Here is a 19,532-nt window from a genome sequence, read left to right on the forward strand (position 1 = left end):
GTAAATCTTAAACTGCTCTCCTATGGCTTAACAGATCAAATCTGTGACAGCACATTCCAGTTCTGCCCTGAGGTTTAGCCATATCTCTAAGCCCACCTCAGCTTTCAAATCTAACCAGAAATAGTTTTACAATGGTTTGGAAAAACAAGTGGAGGAAGTGGTATCTCTCACCAAGATATGAAAACTTGTTTTTCTCATTTTATAGAAGCAAAGTAGTGTTATGCTCCTTCTATTACTTTTTTATCCTTATCATTGGACTACAGGCTCCATGAAGGCAGAGAGAACATCTTTTACCTGACTTTAAAAGGCTTGGCACAGAGTAGACACACAGTAAATGATTGCTGACTGAAAGAATGAATCTAACCTAAGCCTCTCACCAAATATAAGTACATTATATTTTTCTTCTCTGTAAGGAAATCTTATATAAACCCTATATTAAATAAAACCATAGCTCTGGAACTGAAAAAAATTCTATAGCACAATTTCTGAAATTTAAAATATCTGCCTAGGTATAGAGAAAAATAGAGCAATCAGAACAAAGTCAATACATTTACTGAGGATTTGTATTGTGGCACAAATAGACTCAGTATTAAGATGTATTACTCTCATTAATGAGCATTCAAATGCAATTTCACCAATAATGAAACTATAGATAATAATAATCCTTGATGTAAAAAAATTAAGCAACAGTACAATTTGAAGAAAAAATAGGAGTTATTTCTTCACCTAAGAGTTGATTTCTTTCTCATTTCCTCCCTTACCCACTTCCTGTTCTCCAGTCTTCCAAAGCTTGTATTAACTTGGCTCCTACTCAATTCCTGCAAGAGCTGCATTTCTTTCTCTGAATAAAGCCACAACATAAGTATATGTCGTACAATCTTGAGCTAATATTTATATAGGAAAACTCAAGGAAACATTGGAATATATTTATATAATAATACCAAATCAATGAGTAGAACTATAGACTGCCCTTTTGAGACAAGTTTTCCCTTTTAAACTCCCCTCTGTACTCATTTTCATTTTCTTTATTTGGGTGTGAAGGGAGGGTGGATCACACAGTAATTTTGCCCTGGGCAGAACACTGCAGTAGGCAAATATCTCAAAGGAAGGCGCAACAAGATACTAGTTACATATATTTTTAAAACCTGAACAAAAATAGTCAATCTATGGATATTTATACATATATATTACCAGTGCTATCCCCCTGCCCTCCCAAGGACATGAAAGACTATATACAAACTACTTAACAGTAATTTTCTGGTGAAGTCTGAGTTGTCTATATCTATTTTTTTGGTCAGATATTTCTTTGGTAATAAGCATGCGTTGCTATTATAATATAATATAATATTATAATAATATTCATAGGGAGATCTTATTACAAATAAATAAATAGGTTCAATTCTTCCTTATTCGGAAGCAACAAACAGCTGAATAAGTAATAACAGTATAATTCCTTACTACCAAATTTCTACTCTAAATAACAAAGTTATATCTGAAGATGCTGGGAAGGATAGAATTCAGTGAAAGAGCACTTCAAGTAAAAACAGTATAGTATAGGCATACAGATGATCTTTCACTTACAGATGGTTTGATTTATGATTTCTCAACTTTACAGTGGTGGGAAAGCAGTAAACAATCAGTAGAAACCACACTTCATTCCTTTTTTTCACTTTCAGAACAGTATTCAATAAATCACATGAGATATTCAATCCTTTATTATAAAAGTAGACTTTGTATTGGATGATTTGGCCAACTGTAGGCTAATATAAATGTTCTGAGCATATTTAAGATAGTTTAGGCTAAGCTATGATGTTCAGTAGGTTAAACGTATTAAATGCATTTTCAACTTACAGTATTTATAACTTATGATCTTTTTTTTTCTATTCTTTCTTTCATTCTTTTTTTAAAACAGGGTCTCTGGCCGGGCGCAGTGGCTCACGCCTGTAATCCCAGCACTTTGGGAGGCCGAGGCGGGCAGATCACGAGGTCAGGAGATCAAGACCATCCTGGCCAACACGGTGAAACCCTGTCTCTACTAAAAATACAAAAAATCAGCTGAGCGTGGTGGCGGGCGCCTGTAGTCCCAGCTACTCCGGAGCCTGAGGCAGGAGAATGGCGTGAAGCCAGGAGGCGGAGCTTGCAGTGAGCCGAGATGGTGCCACTGCACTCCAGCCTGGGTGACAGAGCGAGACTCCGTCTCAAAAAAATAAAAAATAAAAAATAAATAAATAAAACAGGGTCTTGCTCTGTTGCTCAGGCTGGAGTGCAGTGGCATGATCTTGGCTCACTGCACTCTTGACCTCCTGGACTCAGGCAGTCCTCTCACCTCAGCCTCCTAAATAGCTGGGACCACAGGTGCATGCCACCACAGCCAGCTAATTTTTTTATTTTTGTAGAGATGGGGTCTCACTATGTTGCCAAAGATGGTCTCAAACTTCTGAGCTCAGGAGTTTGATTCTCCTGCCTCAGCCTCCTAAAGTGCTGGGATTACAGGGATGAACTACCATGCCCAGCCAATTTATAATCAGTTCATTGGGATGTAATCCCATTGTAAGTCAAGAAACATCTGTACTTGGGAATATTTATTTTTATTTTTAATTTTTTTTGAGACGGAGTCTCGCTCCGTCGCCCAAGCTGGAGTGCAGTGGTGGCAATCTCAGCTCACTGCAACCTCTGCCTCCCGGGTTTAAGCGATTCTCCTGCCTCAGCCTACCGAGTACCTGGGACTACAGGCGCACGCCACCAAGCCCAGCTAATTTTTTTTGTATTTTTAGTAGAGACAGGGTTTCACATGTTGGGCAGAATGGTTTCGATTTCTTGACCTCGTGATCCACCCACCTCGGCCTCCCAAAGTGTTGGGATTACAGGCTTGAGCCACTGCATTCGGCCAGGGAATATTTTTTAAATAATCAGGTAAAAAACATAAATTCTGGGCAGGCACAGTGGCTCATGCCTGTAATCCCAGCTCTTTTGGAGGCTGAGGCAGGTGGATCACCTGAGGTCAGGAGTTTGAGACCACCCTGGCCAACATGGTGAAACCTTGTCTCTACTAAAATACAAAAAATTAGCCTGGCATGATGGTGGGCGTCTGTAATCCCAGCTACTTGGGAGGCTGAGGCAGGAGAATCGCTTGAATCCAGGAGGCAGAGGTTGCAGTGAGCCGAGATTATGCCATTGCACTCCACCCTGGGCAACAGAGTGAGACTCCAAAAAAAAAAACCCATAAATTCAAATAGCTACTATATTTATATGCAATAGCAGTATCTATGTACTTAGTTTTTAAAAAGGTGACTATTACCCTTATTTAGTGATAACATTAGCTAATGTTGCAGAGTAACAGCTCTGTTTAAATAAAACTTATATCTGATGGCAATCATTCTTTTCAGCCTACATTTGACTTGAAACCTTGCTAAATTTTGCAAGCCTTGAAAAGGGAGATTAGGATGGTATTTTAAGTTCTGTGCTAAGCCAACTTTTTAAAGGCAGTATAATATTTAAGAGCTAAGTGGACACAGTCCAATGGTTAATGTGCTAAAGCACTACAGCAAGTGCATCAAGTTGCTGACACAGGCAATACTTTGGACAATTCTGTATTTAGGAGAAGCATGATGTCAAGATAAATGAACTGATAAATTATTCAGGAGAAATTATTTATACGTGAAGCATCAGCTAGAAAAGATAATCCATGCTAATATACAATGAAACAAAGATCTAAGAAACTGATATATTAAAGTTCTCTTCACTAAAAATGTCAGAGAGACTGAAAAAATAATGTCAGGGCTATAATATGACAAGCAAATGTAGCAAGGGATGACGGTAGAAGAAAGCACAAAGACACAATTACAGCAAAGCTAACTTAGGGGTGTCTATGAGGTGAGGTGTATATTGAAACAAAGTGAGAAAGCAAATTTATTAAAGAGATGCTCTAGGCTGGGCGCTGTGGCTCATACCTGTAATCCTAGCACTTTGGGAGGCTGAAGCGGGCAGATCACCTGAGGTCGGGAGTTCAAGACCAGCCTGACCAACATGGAGAAACCCCATCTCTACTAAAAATACAAAATTAGCTGGGCGTGGTGGCGCATGCCTGTAATCCCAGCTACTCCGGAGGCTGAGGCAGGAGAATTGCTTGAACCCGGGAGGCGGAGCTTGCGGTGAGCTGAGATCGCGCCATTGCACTCCAGCCTGAGCAGCAAGAGCTAAAGTCCGTCTCAAAAAAAAAAAAAAAGAGATGCTCTGAACAACTAGCAAAAATATGCATGAAAGGTGAGGAAGACCACAGTTATGACAAGGAATATAACTACATAGCTCTGAAACATGAGCAAAGACTGATCCCCACAATGTATTCTTCTCTTCCTACCTAGTAACAGAACCCAGTATTATTTGAGGCAGCAATGCAAGCAGGAAACAACAACAACTATATTCCCAGCCTCTTTTGGAGCTAAGTGTGGACTAGGTTCTGGGAAACAAACAAGCATAGGAGTGAGACTTCTGGAGACAGAAAGGGACAATTCCTTTTACCTTCCCTTACTTTTCCCTGCTAACTGGCATGATGGACAATGAGGTGACTTTGAAAATGAAAGCCAGCCAGGCGCGGTGGCTCACGCCTGTAATCCCAGCACTTTGGGAGGCGGAGGTGGGCGGATCACCTGAGGTCAGGAGATCGAGACCATCTTGGCCAACATGGTGAAACCCCATCTCTACTAAAAATACAAAAATTAGCTGGGCACATGCCTGTAATACTTGGGATGCTGAGGCAGGAGAATTGCTTGAACCAGGGAGGCAGAGGTTGCAGTGAACTGAGATTGTGCCATTGCACTCCAGCCTGGGGAACAGAGCAAGACTCATCTCAAAAAAACAAACAACAACAAAACTCATGTACCTCATAAATATATATACTACTATGTACCCACAAAAATTAAAAATTAAAAAAATTAATGATGCATTGTAGTTCACTTAAACAAAATTAATACAAGGAAAATATAATATAGCCTAGCTAAGAGGTTCTTAACCTAAGGTCCATAAATGGGCTTTAAAAAGTCTGAAAATATCCTAGAATCAAAAGAACATTTTTTTCTTTTGTTTACTTATTTTTCTTTTTTGAGATAGAGTTTCGCTCTTGTTGATTCTCCTGCCTCAGCCTCCCGAGCACCTGGGATTACAGGCACCTGCCACCATGCCCAGCTAATATATTTTTTTATATTTTTAGTAGAGATGGGGTTTCACCATGTTGGCCAGGCTGGTCTCGAACTCCTGACCTCAGGTGATCCACCCGCCTTGGCCTCCCAAAGTGTTGGGATTACAGGCGTGAGCCACCATGCCTAGCCTTATTTATTTTTCAGACACAGTCTTGGTCTGTTGCCCAGGCTGGAGTGCAGTGGCGAGATCTTGGCTCACTGTAACCTCCGCCTCCCGGGCTCAAACAATCTTCTCACCTTACCCTCCTGAGGTGCACGCTACTATGCCTGACTATTGTAGAGACAGGGTTTCACCATGTTGGTCTTGAACTCTTGGGCTCTCGCCCGTCTCAGCCTCCCAAAGTGTTGGGATTTCAGGTGTGAGCCATGGTACCTGGCCTCTTTTATTTTAAACTCAGGGGTACATGTGCAAGTTTGTTATCTGGGTTTATGTATGATGCTGAGGTTTGAGGTACAAATGATCCTGTTATTCAGGTAATGAGCATAATACCCAACAGGTAGTTTTTTTTTTTTTTGTTTTGTTTTGTTTTGTTTTGTTTTTTGAGACAGAGTCTCACTCTGTCGCCCAGGCTGGAGTGCAGTGGCGTGATCTCGGCTCACTGCAAGCTCCGCCTACCGGGTTCATGCCATTCTCCTGCCTCAGCCTCCCGAGTAGCTGGGACTACAGGCACCCGCCACCACGCCCAGCTAATTTTTTGTATTTTTAGTAGAGACGGGGTTTCACTGTGTCAGCCAGGATGGTCTCGATCTCCTAACCTCGTGATCCGCCCGCCTCAGCCCCCCAAAGTGCTGGGATTACAGGCATGAGCCACCGTGCCTGGCCCCAACAGTTAGTTTTTTAGCCCTTGCCCCTCTCCCTCTCCCCACTCTAGTAGTCCCTAGTTTCTACTGCTGTCATCTTCGTGTCCATGAGTACCCGATGTTTATGTCCCACTTATAAAGTGAGAAAATGTGGTATTTGGTTTTCTGTTCCTGCTTATCATAACCTACTATAGCTCCATCCATGTTGCTGCAAAGGATATGATTTCATTCTTTTTTATGGCTGTGTAGTATTTGATGGTGTATGTGTAACACATTTTCTTTTTCTTTTTTCTTTTTGAGATGGAGTTTCACTCTTGTTGCCCAGGCTGGAGTGCAATGGCACGATCTTGGCTCACCACAACCTCCACCTCCCGGGTTCAAGAGATTCTCCTGCCTCAGCCTCCCGAGTAGCTGGGATTACAGGCATGCACCACCATGCCTGGCTAATTTTGTATTTTTAGTAGAGATGGGGTTTCTCCATGTTGACTCAGGCTGGTCTTGAAATCCGACCTCAGGCGATCCGCCCACTTCAGCCTCCCAAAGTGCTGGGATTACAGGAGTGATCCACCATGCCCGGCCACGTAACACATTTTTTATATCCAGTCCACCGCTGATGGGCAACTAGGTTGATTCCGTATGTTTGCTATTGTGGATAGTGCTGTGAAAAACAGAAGACCTGTGTCCTTCTGGTAGAATTATTTGTTTTCTTTTGGATATACACCCAGTAATGGGATTGCTGGGTCAAATAGTAGTTCTGTTTAAAGTTCTTTGAGAAATCTCCAAACTACTTTCCACAGTGGCTGAACTAATTTATACTCCCACCAATAATGTATAAGTGTTCCCCTTTCTCCAGTCTCAACAGCATCCGTTTTTTGACTTTTCATTAACAGCCATTCTGACTGTTGTAAGATAGTATATCATTGTGGTTTTGATTTGCATTTCTCTGATGATTAGTGATATGGAGCATTTTTTCATATATTTGTTGGCTGCTTGTATGTTGTCTTCTGGGAAGTGTCTATTCATGTCATTTGCCCACTTTTCAATGTGGCTATTTGTTTTTTGCTTGTTCAATTGTTTAAGTTCCTTATACATTCTGGATATTAGACCTTTGTTGGATGGGCAGTTTGCAAATATTTTCTCTCATTTGTAGGTTGTTTACTCCGTGGATAGTTTCTTTTGAAAAGAACATTTTCTAAGTATGCTCGCATGTATATCTTGGAGGAAGAATGTTCAGAGTATGAACAGGAATTCATTTTTCTTTTTTTTTTTTGAGACGATGTCTTACTCTGTCACCCAGGCTGAAGTGCAGTGGCATGATCATAGCTCATTGCAATCTAGAATTCCTGGGCTCAAGCTATCCTCCCACCTCAGCCTCCTGAGTAGGTGGGACCACAGGTGTGTGCCACCACCTCCAGCTGATTAAAACATTTTTTGTAGAGATGGGGGTCTGATTATGTTGTCTAGGCTGGTTTTGAACCCTTGGGCTCAAGAAGTCCTCCTGCCTCGGCCTCCCAAAGTGTTGGGATTATAGATGTGAGTCACTGCACCCAACTCATAAATTATTAATGGACAAGAATTTTTTTTTCTTTTTTTTTTTTTTTTTGAGAGGGAGTCTCGCTTTGTCACCCAGGCTGGAGTGCAGTGGCGTGATCTTGGCTCATTGCAACCTCCGCCTCCCAGGTTTAAACGATTCTCCTGCCTCAGCCTCCTCAGTAGCTGGGAATACAGGAGCGTGCCACCATGCCTGGCTAATTTTTTGTATTTTTAGTAGAGATGGGGTTTCACCATGTTGGTCAGGATGGTCTCGAACTCCTGACCTCGTGATCCACCCGCCTCGGCCTCCCAAAGTGCTGGGATTACAGGCGTGAGCCACCGTGACCGGCCAAGAATTAAATTCTTAATGGCCCCTGTAAGTCTTGAAGTTCTTTTTCTTTTGTTTTTTTGTTTTTTGAGACAGGGTCTCACTCTGTCACTCAGGCTAGAGTGCAGTGGGGTGAACACAGCTCAAACAGCCTAGACCTCCTGGACTCAAGCAATCCTCCCACCTCAGCCATCCAAGTAGCTCAGATTATGTGCGCATGTCACCACATCTGGCTAACTTTTTTATATTTTGTAGAGAAAGGGTCCCACTATGTTGCCCATGCTGGTCTCAAACTCCTGTGCTCAAGTGATCCTTGAGATCCACTTGGTCTTTCAGAGTGTTGGGATTACAGCCATGAGTTACCATGCCAGCCAAAGTTCTTTCTCTTATTCTTTCTGTTATATTTCTTTTCTTTTTTTCTTTAAAATTAATTTATTTGTTTCTCATCACAAAGTACAGGGAAGAGAATGCAATGGCTGTAATCCCTTGGTTGCGTATCTTCCTCGCCTACACATCCATAAATACCCTGTACGACACCAGGCTCATACTGTCCCCACAGGCATTTTCTCACATCTTAACAGCTGCAGAGTACAGTATATGACAAGGTAGGAAATATAAACAGATTCCCCATTCACAAGGTAGGGCACCTCTTCAGTTAGTGTTCCAGTTCACATTTGCTTTTTTTTTTTCTGAGACAGAGTCTAGCTGACAGCCAGGCTGGAATACAGTGGTGTGATTTCAGCTAACTAGAACCTTCACCTCCCAGGCTCAAACAATCCTCCCAGCTCAGCCTCCCAAGTAGCTGGAACTACAGGTGCATGCCACCACGTCCAGGTAATGTTTGTATTTTTTGTAGTGACAGGGTTTCACCATGTTACCCAGGCTGGTCTCAAACTCCTGAGCTCAAGCAATCCACCTGCCTTGGTCTCCCAAAGTGTTAGAGTTACAGGCACGAGCCATCGCTCCTGGGCTCGGCGCGATGAACTGAAGTAGCAGGTTGTTTTTACTAACGATTTTATGAAACTCTCTTGCAAACAAGTACATCATAGACAAATTATGTCTGCACAACTCTTAGAGTTGTTTAAAGTAACCTAATAGAAAGACAGTGACTAAGATTCATTCCTTATCTCCAGCTTTGTAAGTCCCAGGCTGCCTAGGGCACCTGGACTGCTGCCCCTGGGTCGCCTACATCCCCATGGCAACAATGGAGGAAGGGCAGGCCAGGACAAGCATGAGGAATAAACAGTCTTTATTGGACTCAGACTAGGAGTCTGTGGGCCTTGAGGACCTTGGTGTATTTGTCAACGTTCTTCTCTATGTTCTTTTCGGCCTTTTCCCATAGCCTCATGAGCTGTTTTTCTTCTGGTAACAGATCTTCTGATAATAGACCTTCCTCTTCTCCTCCATGGTGGCTGTCATTGCCTGGTATTTCCAGTCAACCTTGTAAGCCCAGTGCCCCAGGTAGGCAAACTTTCTTCAAGGCTTCAGACTTACAACCTTGAGGGTGGCAGAAACCACCAACTGCTTTTTCTGGTCATACGGCAGTGGGATTCCATCAAACACCTTGAGGTGATCCAGGGCAGCCTAGCCTTGCTTGGTCTTGTGGGGCAGCCTACTGCAGGTGGTCTGCCAAAAGATGTGGCTGGGGACCCATAAACGGTAGGGTCCTTGGGAAGGGTTGGTGTTTGTCTGCTTGCAGAGGAAGGCTAGATACTTTAACTTGTTTCTGTAGAAACTGCCAGAAATGTTGATGTCCTCACAGGACATGACCACTACTTTCTCTGCTGGGTCATGATAGCCTCCAGGTAGCCCAGGAGTTTGACTCAGCTATCAAGCACCAGGACTGCCCCTCTGCCATCTTGGCAGCTGTGTGGGAAAGCCCTTTCTGTTACATTTCAAATGCATTTCATGCTGAATCTTTCAAACAACTGACTAATAATAAATCTCCAATAATATAAATTATACTTTTACTTTGAAGATATAATTAAAATTTCCTGTTGTGAATTTTGAACCCACATGAGTGTCAATTTCATCTGTTGACTATCTTACCTCCTCGTGGTAATTCTGTGTGAAGATAAGCCAGTCCTCTAGTAACAGAATGAGCAAGACGGCATGAGCTTACCCAGTCACTTGTGTGGAGACTTAAATACTTGCACAAAGATCCCTATATAGAGGAAAAAATGCAAAAAAAAAAAAAAAAAAGGTAGAATTAACTTACTTTAACATGAAGAGTAAATTAGCATCCTTATAAAGAATTTGCAAATAGGCTAGGATTCCATGAAGATCTAATGAACTACTACATTTCAGAATCTTGAAAGAGTTAGTATCGCCGGGTGCAGTGGCTCACGCTTGTAATCCCAGCACTTTGGGAGGCCAAGGCGGGAGGATCACGAGGTCAGGAGATTGAGACCACGGTGAAACCCCGTCTCTACCAAAAATACAAAAAATTAGCCGGGCTTGCTGGCGGGCGCCTGTAGTCCCAGCTACTCGGAGAGGCTGAGGCAAGAGAATGGCGTGAACCCGGGAGGCGGAGCTTGCAGTGAGCCGAGATCGCGCCACTGCACTGCAGCCTGGGTGACAGAGCGAGACTCCATCTCAAAAAAAAAAAAAAAAGAGTTAGTATGACATTTCTGTGTATAGACAGGAGAGGAAGGGATGGAAAGGGGAATTTAAACATTATCAATTTTTATGTCTCCAATATTAAAAATTATGAATGATTATTTCCTTTTAAACAATTCTTTGATCAAATTAAGATAGGAAAGTGTATCATTCACCAGTATGAATACAAATTATATTGTAATGGTTAATAAGCAGAAAACAAAAGGCTTTTTAAAATACATTCACGTATGTATTGGTGCCACTCAAAGTGCTTATCTACAAACTATTACCAGTTGCTGATGAGAAAAGAAGTTTGCATCAGAATGAATGTCAATCAAAGTACCGCTTCTTTCATTGAAAAACTTGTTATCAAAAAATTAAACAAAAAAGAGAAAAACAGAAAGAGGAGACAGCGAAACAAACAGTATAATTAGTTGATTCACATTCTAGTGTGAGATCCTTATTTCATTGCAGACCATTAATAATCCAGTTTGTGAGTCAACAATGCTCTATCTGTAATACAGTGGTCCTCTCTGAAGTCTGATTAACAACTAATATAAATGTCAGTTTATTTTTTTTTATTTTTTGAGATTATGTCTTGCTCTGTCACGCAGGCTGGAGTACAGCGGTACAATCTCGGCTCACTGCAACCTCCGCCTCCCAGGTTCAAGCAATTCTCGTGCCCCAGCCTCTCAAGTAGCTGGAATTACAGATGTGCGCCATCACACCCGGCTAATTTTTGTATTTTTATTAGAGACGGGAGTTTTGCCATGTTGGCGAGGCTGGTCCTGAACTCCTGGCCTCAAGTGATCCACCTGCCTTAGCCTCCAAAAGTGCTGAGATTACAGGCATGAGCCATGCACCTGGCCTCAGTTTATTTTTTATGAAGAACTTACATTGGGATAATACTCCATCACAAGCAAATATTCCATGCGTCCATCTGCAGTGACTCTCTCATCTCCAACTATAAAGCGGGCAATGTTGTCATGTTCCATCAAAGGCACTCTATAAATGTTCTTTTCGTTGATAAAATTCTGACGGTTTGCAAAGGAAAATACTTTTACAGCAACTGGACGCTCATCCAAGGAGCCTTTATATACTGCTCCATATCGACCTCGGCCAATCAGCTGCAAGTGTTTTAAAGAAAGCAAGGCATTAATATCACAATTGAACAATCAAATTTACTAAATAATAAACGACAAATTTAAACAGAATGCCACAGCTCTCTGTTGCTCACAGTTTATTCCATTATCAAGAAATTAATAAATTCTGTTCTAGTATGGCTGATGAAGCTCCTACCAGACCCAGCCTGCCCATAGAGAACATTTATAAATGCTGGACAAAATTAAAAAAAAAAAAAAAAGATCTAAAGGCAGATAAATCTTGAGAGGCATTAAGGCTTTGAGAAAAAAGTGGCATGGGGCAAGCTACCCATTTTAATGACTTTTAGCCTGAGGGCAGGCTGAAATCAGCACTGTGCAGTGGAACTAAAATTGCTAAAGAAAATCATTCTAGGCTGGGTGTGGTGGCTCACGCCTGTAATCCCAGCACTTTGGGAGGCTGAGGTGGGCAGATCACTTGAGATCAGGAGTTCGAGACCAGCCTGGCCAAAGTGGTGAAACCCTGTCTCTACTAAAAATATAAAGATTAGCCGGGTATCATGGCACACACCTGTAATCCTAGCTACTCAGGAGGCTGAGGCGGGAGAATCACTTGAACCTAGGAAACAGAGGTTGCAGTGAGCTGAGACCATGCCACTGCACTCCAGCCTGCGCAAAAGAGCAAGACTGTCTCAATTTAAAAAAAAAAAAAGAGGCCAGGCACGGTGGCTCACGCCTATAATCCCAGCACTTTGGGAGGCCAGTGGGTGGATCATGAGGTCAGGAGATTAAGACCATCCTGGCTAACACAGTGAAACTCCGTCTCTACTAAAAAAATACAAAAAAAAGAAAAAAAAAAGTCAGGCGTGGTGGTGGGCGCCTGTAGTCCCACTTACTCAGGAGGCTGAGGCAGGAGAATGGCGAGAACCCAGGAGGCGGAGCTTGCAGTGAGCCGAGACTGCGCCACTGCACTCCAGCCTGGGTGACCGTCTCAAAAAAAGAAAAAAGAAGAACAGAAAATTGTTCTGGCCTTGGGAAACTCAGGACATATTTTGGACAGCCACAGTTGCTAGAAAGTGAGGGGAGAACCTAGAAAGGAGAAATTCAGAAAGAGGGAAACCCAATGAATATACAAGAGACTCTCCAGCTAAAGATAAAATAACTGAGGCCGGGCACGGTGGCTCACACCTGTAATCCCAGCACTTTGGGAGGCTGAGGCAGGTGGATCACGAGGTCAGGAGTTCGAGACCAGCCTGGCCAACATTGTGAAACCCCATCTCTACTAGAAATACAAAAATTAGCTGGGCGTGGTGGCACGCACCTGTAGTCACTTGTGTGGAGACTTAAATACTTGCATAAAGATCCCCATATAGAGGCTGAGGCTGGAGAATCACTTGAAACCAGGAGGCAAAGGTTGCGGTGACCCCAGACCATGCCTTGCACTCCAGCCTGGATGACAGAGTCAGACTCCATCTCAAAAAAAAAAAAAAAAAAAAAAAGATAAAATAACTGAACTGAGATTTGAGCTTCTGCCCCAGACAGGTTTGTGGTATGTGTTCAACCAAGTTTATTGCTTACTAAAACAAAACAAAACAAAAATCTTTTTGAGACAGTCTTGCTCTTTCGCCTAGGCTGGAGTGCAGTGGCGCGGTCTCAGCTCACTGCAACCTCCGTTTCCCGGGTTCAAGTGATTCTCCTGCCTCAGCCTCCTGAATAGCTAGGATTACAGGCGTGTGCCATGTTACCCGGCTAATTTTTGAGTCCAGTGTTCCACAATACAATATTCACAATATCCGGAATACAAAAAAATTACTCAACACACAAAGAATCAGCAAAATGTAACCCATTCTCGTTATTTTTGGCTTCTGGGGATTGCTTTTACTTTTTATTAAACAGGCTAGGGATTTACCATCATTTATTTAAGGATATATGTTGTGTTTCATACACTGTTTCCAGGTCAAAATTATACAAAATGTCCTTTAAAAAGGTTATATCAATATATAGTTAATTCAGCAATGTTTGGAAGTGTTTCTATCACTTAATCATGGCTAAAATTCCATGGGTTAACTAGTATTTCTTTCAGCCTTGTAAATTGGACATCTTACTGTACATTTCTTAGCCACACTTACTTCTTTTGTGAATTGGCAGTTAATATCTTTTGTCCTTTTTTTTTTTTTTTTTTTGAGACAGAGTCTCGCTGTAGCCCAGGCTGGAGTGCAGTGGCGCGATCTCGGCTCACTGCAGGCTCTGCCCCCCGGGTTTCACACCATTCTCCTGCCTCAGCCTCCCGAGTAGCTGGGACTACAGGTGCCCGCCACCTCGCCCGCTAATTTTTTTGTGTTTTTAGTAGAGAAGGGGTTTCACTGTGTTAGCCAGGATGGTCTCAATCTCCTGACCTCGTGATCCGCCCGCCTCGGCCTCCCAAAGTGCTGGGATTACAGGCGAGAGCCACCGCGCCTGGCTTTTTTTTTTTTTTTTTTTTTTGAGACAGGGTCTCTGTCACCTAGGCTCACCACAACCTCTACCTCCTGGGCTCAAGTGATCCTTTAACCTCAGCCTCCCGAGTAGCTGGGACTATAGGCATGTGCCACCACACCCAGCTAATTTTTGTATTTTTTACAAAATAAATGGGGTTTCACCATGTTGCCCATGACTTGTCTTGAACTCCTGGGCTCAAGCAATCCACCCACTTTGGCCTCCCAAAAGAGCTGGGATTACAGGTGTGAGTCACAGCACTCAGCCTTTTTGTCCATTTGCTATAGAATGTTTCTTTCATCTTGATTTATATCAGTTCTTTATCAAGTCTTCCCTTATATGTTGAAATTTATTTTTCAAATTTGGCTTTTATCTTTGTTTATGGTATGTCTCTCCCAAAACAGAAAGTTCTTATAATTTTTTATATAGTCAAATCTATCATATCTATTATTTAATAGTCTGGTTTGGGGACCATAGTTTTCAAGTCATTCTTAATAAATATCATAAAAACACTCATCATGGTAACACTTTTAATGTAGCTTCTGAGATATCACCAAATGAAACTTAAATTCTATATATAAGAGCCTTATGTATCTACAAAAATATGTAATATATGCAGACAAGGAGTATTTATTTGTTGTCTATTATGGATCCCTTGTGGCACACTCTTCTCAAACTTTCATGTCTTTATTCTCATACCCTGTACAAATCTGTACTCAGAGGTCAACCTCTTTCTAAATATATTTTTTTTCTTTTTTATTTTTTGAGATGGATTCTTGCTCTGTCACCTAGAGTGCAGTGGCGTGATCCTGGCTCATTGCAACCTCCACCTTCTGGGTTCAAGCAATTTGCTAGCCTCAGCCTCCCAAGCAGCTGGGACTACAGGCAGGCACCACCACTCCCAGTTAATTTTTGTATTTTAGTAGAGATAGGGTTTCGCCATGTTGGCCAGGCTGGTCTTGAACTCCTGACCTCAAGCGATCCCCCTGCCTCAGGCTCCCAAAGTGATGGGATTATAGGTGTGAGCCATCACACCTGGCCATATTTTCTTTCTTTTTTTGTGTGTGTGTGTGTGTGTGTGTGTGTGTGTGGCAGAGTTTCGCTCTTGTTGCCCAGGCTAGAGTGCAATGGTGCAATCTCGGCTCACCGCAACCTCCGCCTCCCAGGTTCAAGCAATTCTCCTGCCTCAGCCTCCTGAGTGGCTGGGATTACAGGCATGCACCACCATGCCTGGCTAATTTTGTATTTTTAGCAGAGACGGGGTTTCTTCATGTTGGTCAGACTGGTCTTGAACTCCCGACTTCAGGTGATCCACCCGCTTCAGCCTCCCAAAGTACTGGGATTACAGGCATGAGCCACTGCGCCTGGCCCGTATTTTCTTTAGTAACCCCCTTTTCATCACTTTCTTATCCACTGTACTTTTCTTCATAGCACTTACTACTACTTGCAATTATATCATACATTCCTGTACCTGTTTGTAGACTCCCCAACTCAAATAGAAGCCCCAGGAGACATATCTGTGTTGTTCACCTATGTTCCCAGTGCCTAGAATAGGCCTTGACAAAAAATTGTAATTTAGTAAATAAGGGTTAAATAAATGAATGAATGTCTTAATGATTGAATGAAGTCACTGTTCCAGGTCTAGTATCACAGTAGAAACAACAGTCCATAATCTAACGGCAAACATACCTCCAACAGTTTCAGATTATCTAGGTCAAGAGAGGGTTCGGATGCTGCTGCCTCCATCATGTTCATACTGTGAAGACCTTGTTTACGGTCTCCTATAGGAACAGGAAACAGGTTACTAATATATGGTTTTCTTAAAATGAATATCTTTTTATACTTTTTATAATATTACACTTAAAAAGAAGAGCTGCAGAAAGATTAGCAGCAAGATTTATGCCTAATGTCAATAGGAATAAAGCTATGTACTAAACTAGGTAATACCTATAAATGAAGATGAATGCAGAATAGCATGAAAGCCAAATTCTGGGAGATACTTCCATGATGACTTACTTTAAAAGTTTAAAACCCTAAGCAATATTATAAAAACTTTAAAGAAGATTGTATAGAAGTTATTCAAATGAATGAATGAATGCTGATTTCCTAAACAGTCCATCAAACCTAAAGTATATTAGAACCTACTTGACATTTGATGATACTGAGGAATTACTGTTATTTTTTTCAGATGTGAAAATGGTATTACAGATATGTATTCTTAAAGCTCTTGTAGAGATAATATTTATAGATATATAATATCTAATTAAATATTTATAGATATATGATATCTGTGATTTGCTTCAAAATAATCCAGTGGCATGGAAAGGGGTAGTGATTGATAATTTAAATGAAACAATACTGTCCATACGTGATACTATTGAGGCTGGGTGTATTTTGCATAACTTTGAGACTATTTTTTTTTAACACAGGGAATTTAAAAGGAGCAAATAAACTGATTAAATTGCATGGTTAATAAACGATAGGACAAAAATGGTAATTTTTACCTGTCAACATTCTGTATCCAAAGCATAAGGCAACTATCAAAACAGCTAATACAGAGACTGATGCCAAAGCAATGATTATTGTCTCATCTCGGTTAAATGAATGAGGTGGACCTAAAAGAAAACAAATTTTGAAATGTCATTTTTTTTTAAAAAGTATTTTGTTAAATACTAACAGACTGCCCTTTAGAAAGGCTGTACCCATGTATAATCAGTAATGTTTTTGCATCAAAGGAAATGAAAGAAAAAATTAGTAATAAATGTGATAATTACAAATTATATTTTTTAATCATACAGACTATTCCATATAGATTTGGAACACTAAAACACCAAGTAGGTGTGCTCCTAATTATTGAAACATCAACTATACCATGAAACAGATTAGATAGGATAGTAAAATATTAAGAGTCTTAGAATCTAATAGTTTTAGAATCACATTTGGTTTTAAATCCTCAATTTCCTCATTTATAAAAATAGTACTCTGTATTTCCCAAGTTAGCTGTAAGATTTAGATGGTAGTCTAAGTACTTAATAAAATGTCAAGAATATATTATCTGGCTGGGCACAGTGGCTCATGCCTATAATCCCAACACTTTGGGAGGCTGCTGCAGGAGGATCACTTGAGGCCAGGAGGTCAAGGCCAGCCTGGACAACATAGCAAAATGCCAGGCATTAAAACAAATTAAAAAAAAAAAATTAGTCAGGTATGGTGGCATGCACCTGTAGTCCCAGCTACTCAGGGGGCTATGGCAAGAGGATTGCTTGGGCCCAGGAGTTTGAGGCTGCAGTGAGCCATGATTATACCACTGCACTCCAGCTTGGGTGATGTAGTGAGACTCCGTTTCTTTAAAAAAAAAAAAAAAAAAAAATTAAAGTTTTTTTAAAAAAGCTTATATTATCTATGCAATAAATGGTAGTTACGCTTATCAATATTGGTATTTTTATTAATGAAAATAGCATGGCTTTGCAGGCGGTTAAATCTGAATTGGACTTGAAGCTCAGTTCTTCCACTTAACCTTAGGAAAGTTTCTTCACCTATCTGAGCCCAAGTTTACTCACTTGCAGAATGGAATGGGAACACACATAGGTAAGTCACAGGGCTATCACAAACATGTAAACATTTTATGTGTTAAGTTCCATTCTGTGGGTCAGATCATGTCTAGAGCAAATACCCTTTAGGATGGATGGCCACAAACTAGAGCATATCCAAAAGAGAGCAAGTACAACTGTGAAGGTATGAGACCTCTGAACTGTGATGGGTAGAAAGAACTGAAAGCATCTGATGAGGAAAAAAAAGAAAACTTGGGAGGTTATGATAGCTGTCTTCACATCAGAAAATGGACTTGATTTGGACCAAGAAAGAATAACCAGTTCCAATCAGTGTATCTTCAAGGATAACAGCCTTTAGTTCAACATACAGAAAAACATGGCTTATAAACAGACCTGTCTAAAATAGAATGAGTTACCCTATGAAAGAGCTGTTCATTGTTTTACTAGACGTAGTTATGCAATGTTTGGTAATGCTGATCAGAAGCTGCGCTTGATGACTGCCAGCATCTTTATTCATTCTTTATATTCAATCAAAATCAAGTATATTATACTCAAATTAGAAGCTTCTATGGTAAAGTAGGATGCCTCTATGGCAAAGAGTTCCTCTAATGGGCATTCCTGTTTTCATGAATTTATTTGTCTCAATCAAATTAAATAGAAGTTGCTTATTAAAATGTCTAAACTATATTTCTATAGAAGGATCTGTTGAAACAACACTGAAATACTCTTAATTTGCAGGCCATTTATTATATTTTCTTTTTTCTTTCTTTTTTTTTTTAAGAGAGTCTTGCTCTGTCGCCCAGGCTGGAGTTCAGTGGTACAATCTCAGCTCACTGCAAACTCCACCTCCCAGACTCAAGCAATTCTTGTGCCTCAGCCTCCTGAGTTGCTGGGATTATAGGTTTGTAGCACCACACCTGGATAATTTTTTCTATTTTTAGTAGAGATGGGGTTTCACCATGTTAACTAGACTGGTCTTGAACTCCTGGCCTCAAGTTGATGTGCCCACTTTGGCCTCCCAAAGTGCTGAGATTACAGGTGTGAGTCACTGTGCCCGGCCCATTTTTTAGATATTAATAGATTTTAACACATTGATCATTGTGCCTCCTTTTAACATACAGAGTAAGTTACAGGCAGAAAAGCTACATATAAAACTCATTTTACCACAGTGAGATATTATTTCACATACACTGGCATGGCTACAATTAAAAAAAAAGAAAATAAAAAGCGCTGGCAAGGATGTGGATAAATTAGAACTCTTGTACATTGCAAGTGGGATATAAAATGGTAAATATACAGTAGAAAACAGTTTGCGAGTTCCTCAAAAAGTGAAACATGGAATCACCATAAGACCCAGCAATTCCACTCCTAGGCATATATCAGAAAGAACCAAAAACAAGTGTTCAAATAAAAACTTCAACACGCATGTTCACAGCATCACTATTTACAATAGCCAGAAGTGGAAACAACACAAATGTTCATGAACTGATGAATGGATAAACAAAATGTGGTATATACCTACAAAGCATTTACAAAAGGTTGAATATTCTATGATTCCATTGAAATGAAATACGCAGAATAGGCCAAATCCATAGTCAGAAAGCAGGTTAGTAGTTGCCAGGGACTGGGATAGGAGGAAATAGGGAGTGACTGCTTATTAGATACAGGGGTTCCCTTGTGGGGTGATGAAAATGTTTTGGAACTAGACAGAGGTAATAGTTGCACAACACTGTGAATGTGTTGAGTGGTACATTTTAATATGACTAATTCTAAGTTATGTGAATTTTACTTCAATTTAAAAAAAAACGCCGGGCACGGTGGCTCACGCTTGTAATCCCAGCACTTTGGGGGGCCGAGGTGGACGGATCACGAGGTCAGGAGATCGAGACCACGGTGAAACCCCGTCTCTACTAAAAATACAAAAAATTAGCCGGGCGTGGTGGCGGGCGCC

At 41.1% G+C, this 19,532-nt stretch overlaps 1 protein-coding gene and 1 pseudogene across 2 annotated transcripts in view; both read right to left on the reverse strand.

Annotated features, from left to right (window-relative positions):
• BMPR2 (bone morphogenetic protein receptor type 2) overlaps positions 1-19,532 on the reverse strand; it is a 191,271-nt gene that overhangs the window by 37,498 nt on the left and 134,241 nt on the right. For both annotated transcript variants that reach the window (XM_058439639.1, XM_032754917.2), the window contains exons 4-7: positions 16,535-16,645; positions 15,720-15,811; positions 11,352-11,582; positions 9,907-10,021 (exon numbers count right to left, since the gene is read on the reverse strand). In XM_058439639.1, the coding sequence (XP_058295622.1) occupies positions 9,907-10,021; positions 11,352-11,582; positions 15,720-15,811; positions 16,535-16,645 (549 nt within the window). The remainder of the gene's footprint in view (positions 1-9,906; positions 10,022-11,351; positions 11,583-15,719; positions 15,812-16,534; positions 16,646-19,532) is intronic.
• LOC116810432 (large ribosomal subunit protein uL13-like) lies at positions 9,116-9,762 on the reverse strand (annotated as a pseudogene).

The sequence above is a fragment of the Hylobates moloch genome, unplaced genomic scaffold (genome assembly GCF_009828535.3).
Source record: "Hylobates moloch isolate HMO894 unplaced genomic scaffold, HMol_V3 SCAFFOLD_1, whole genome shotgun sequence".
NCBI classification, from domain to species: domain Eukaryota; kingdom Metazoa; phylum Chordata; class Mammalia; order Primates; family Hylobatidae; genus Hylobates; species Hylobates moloch.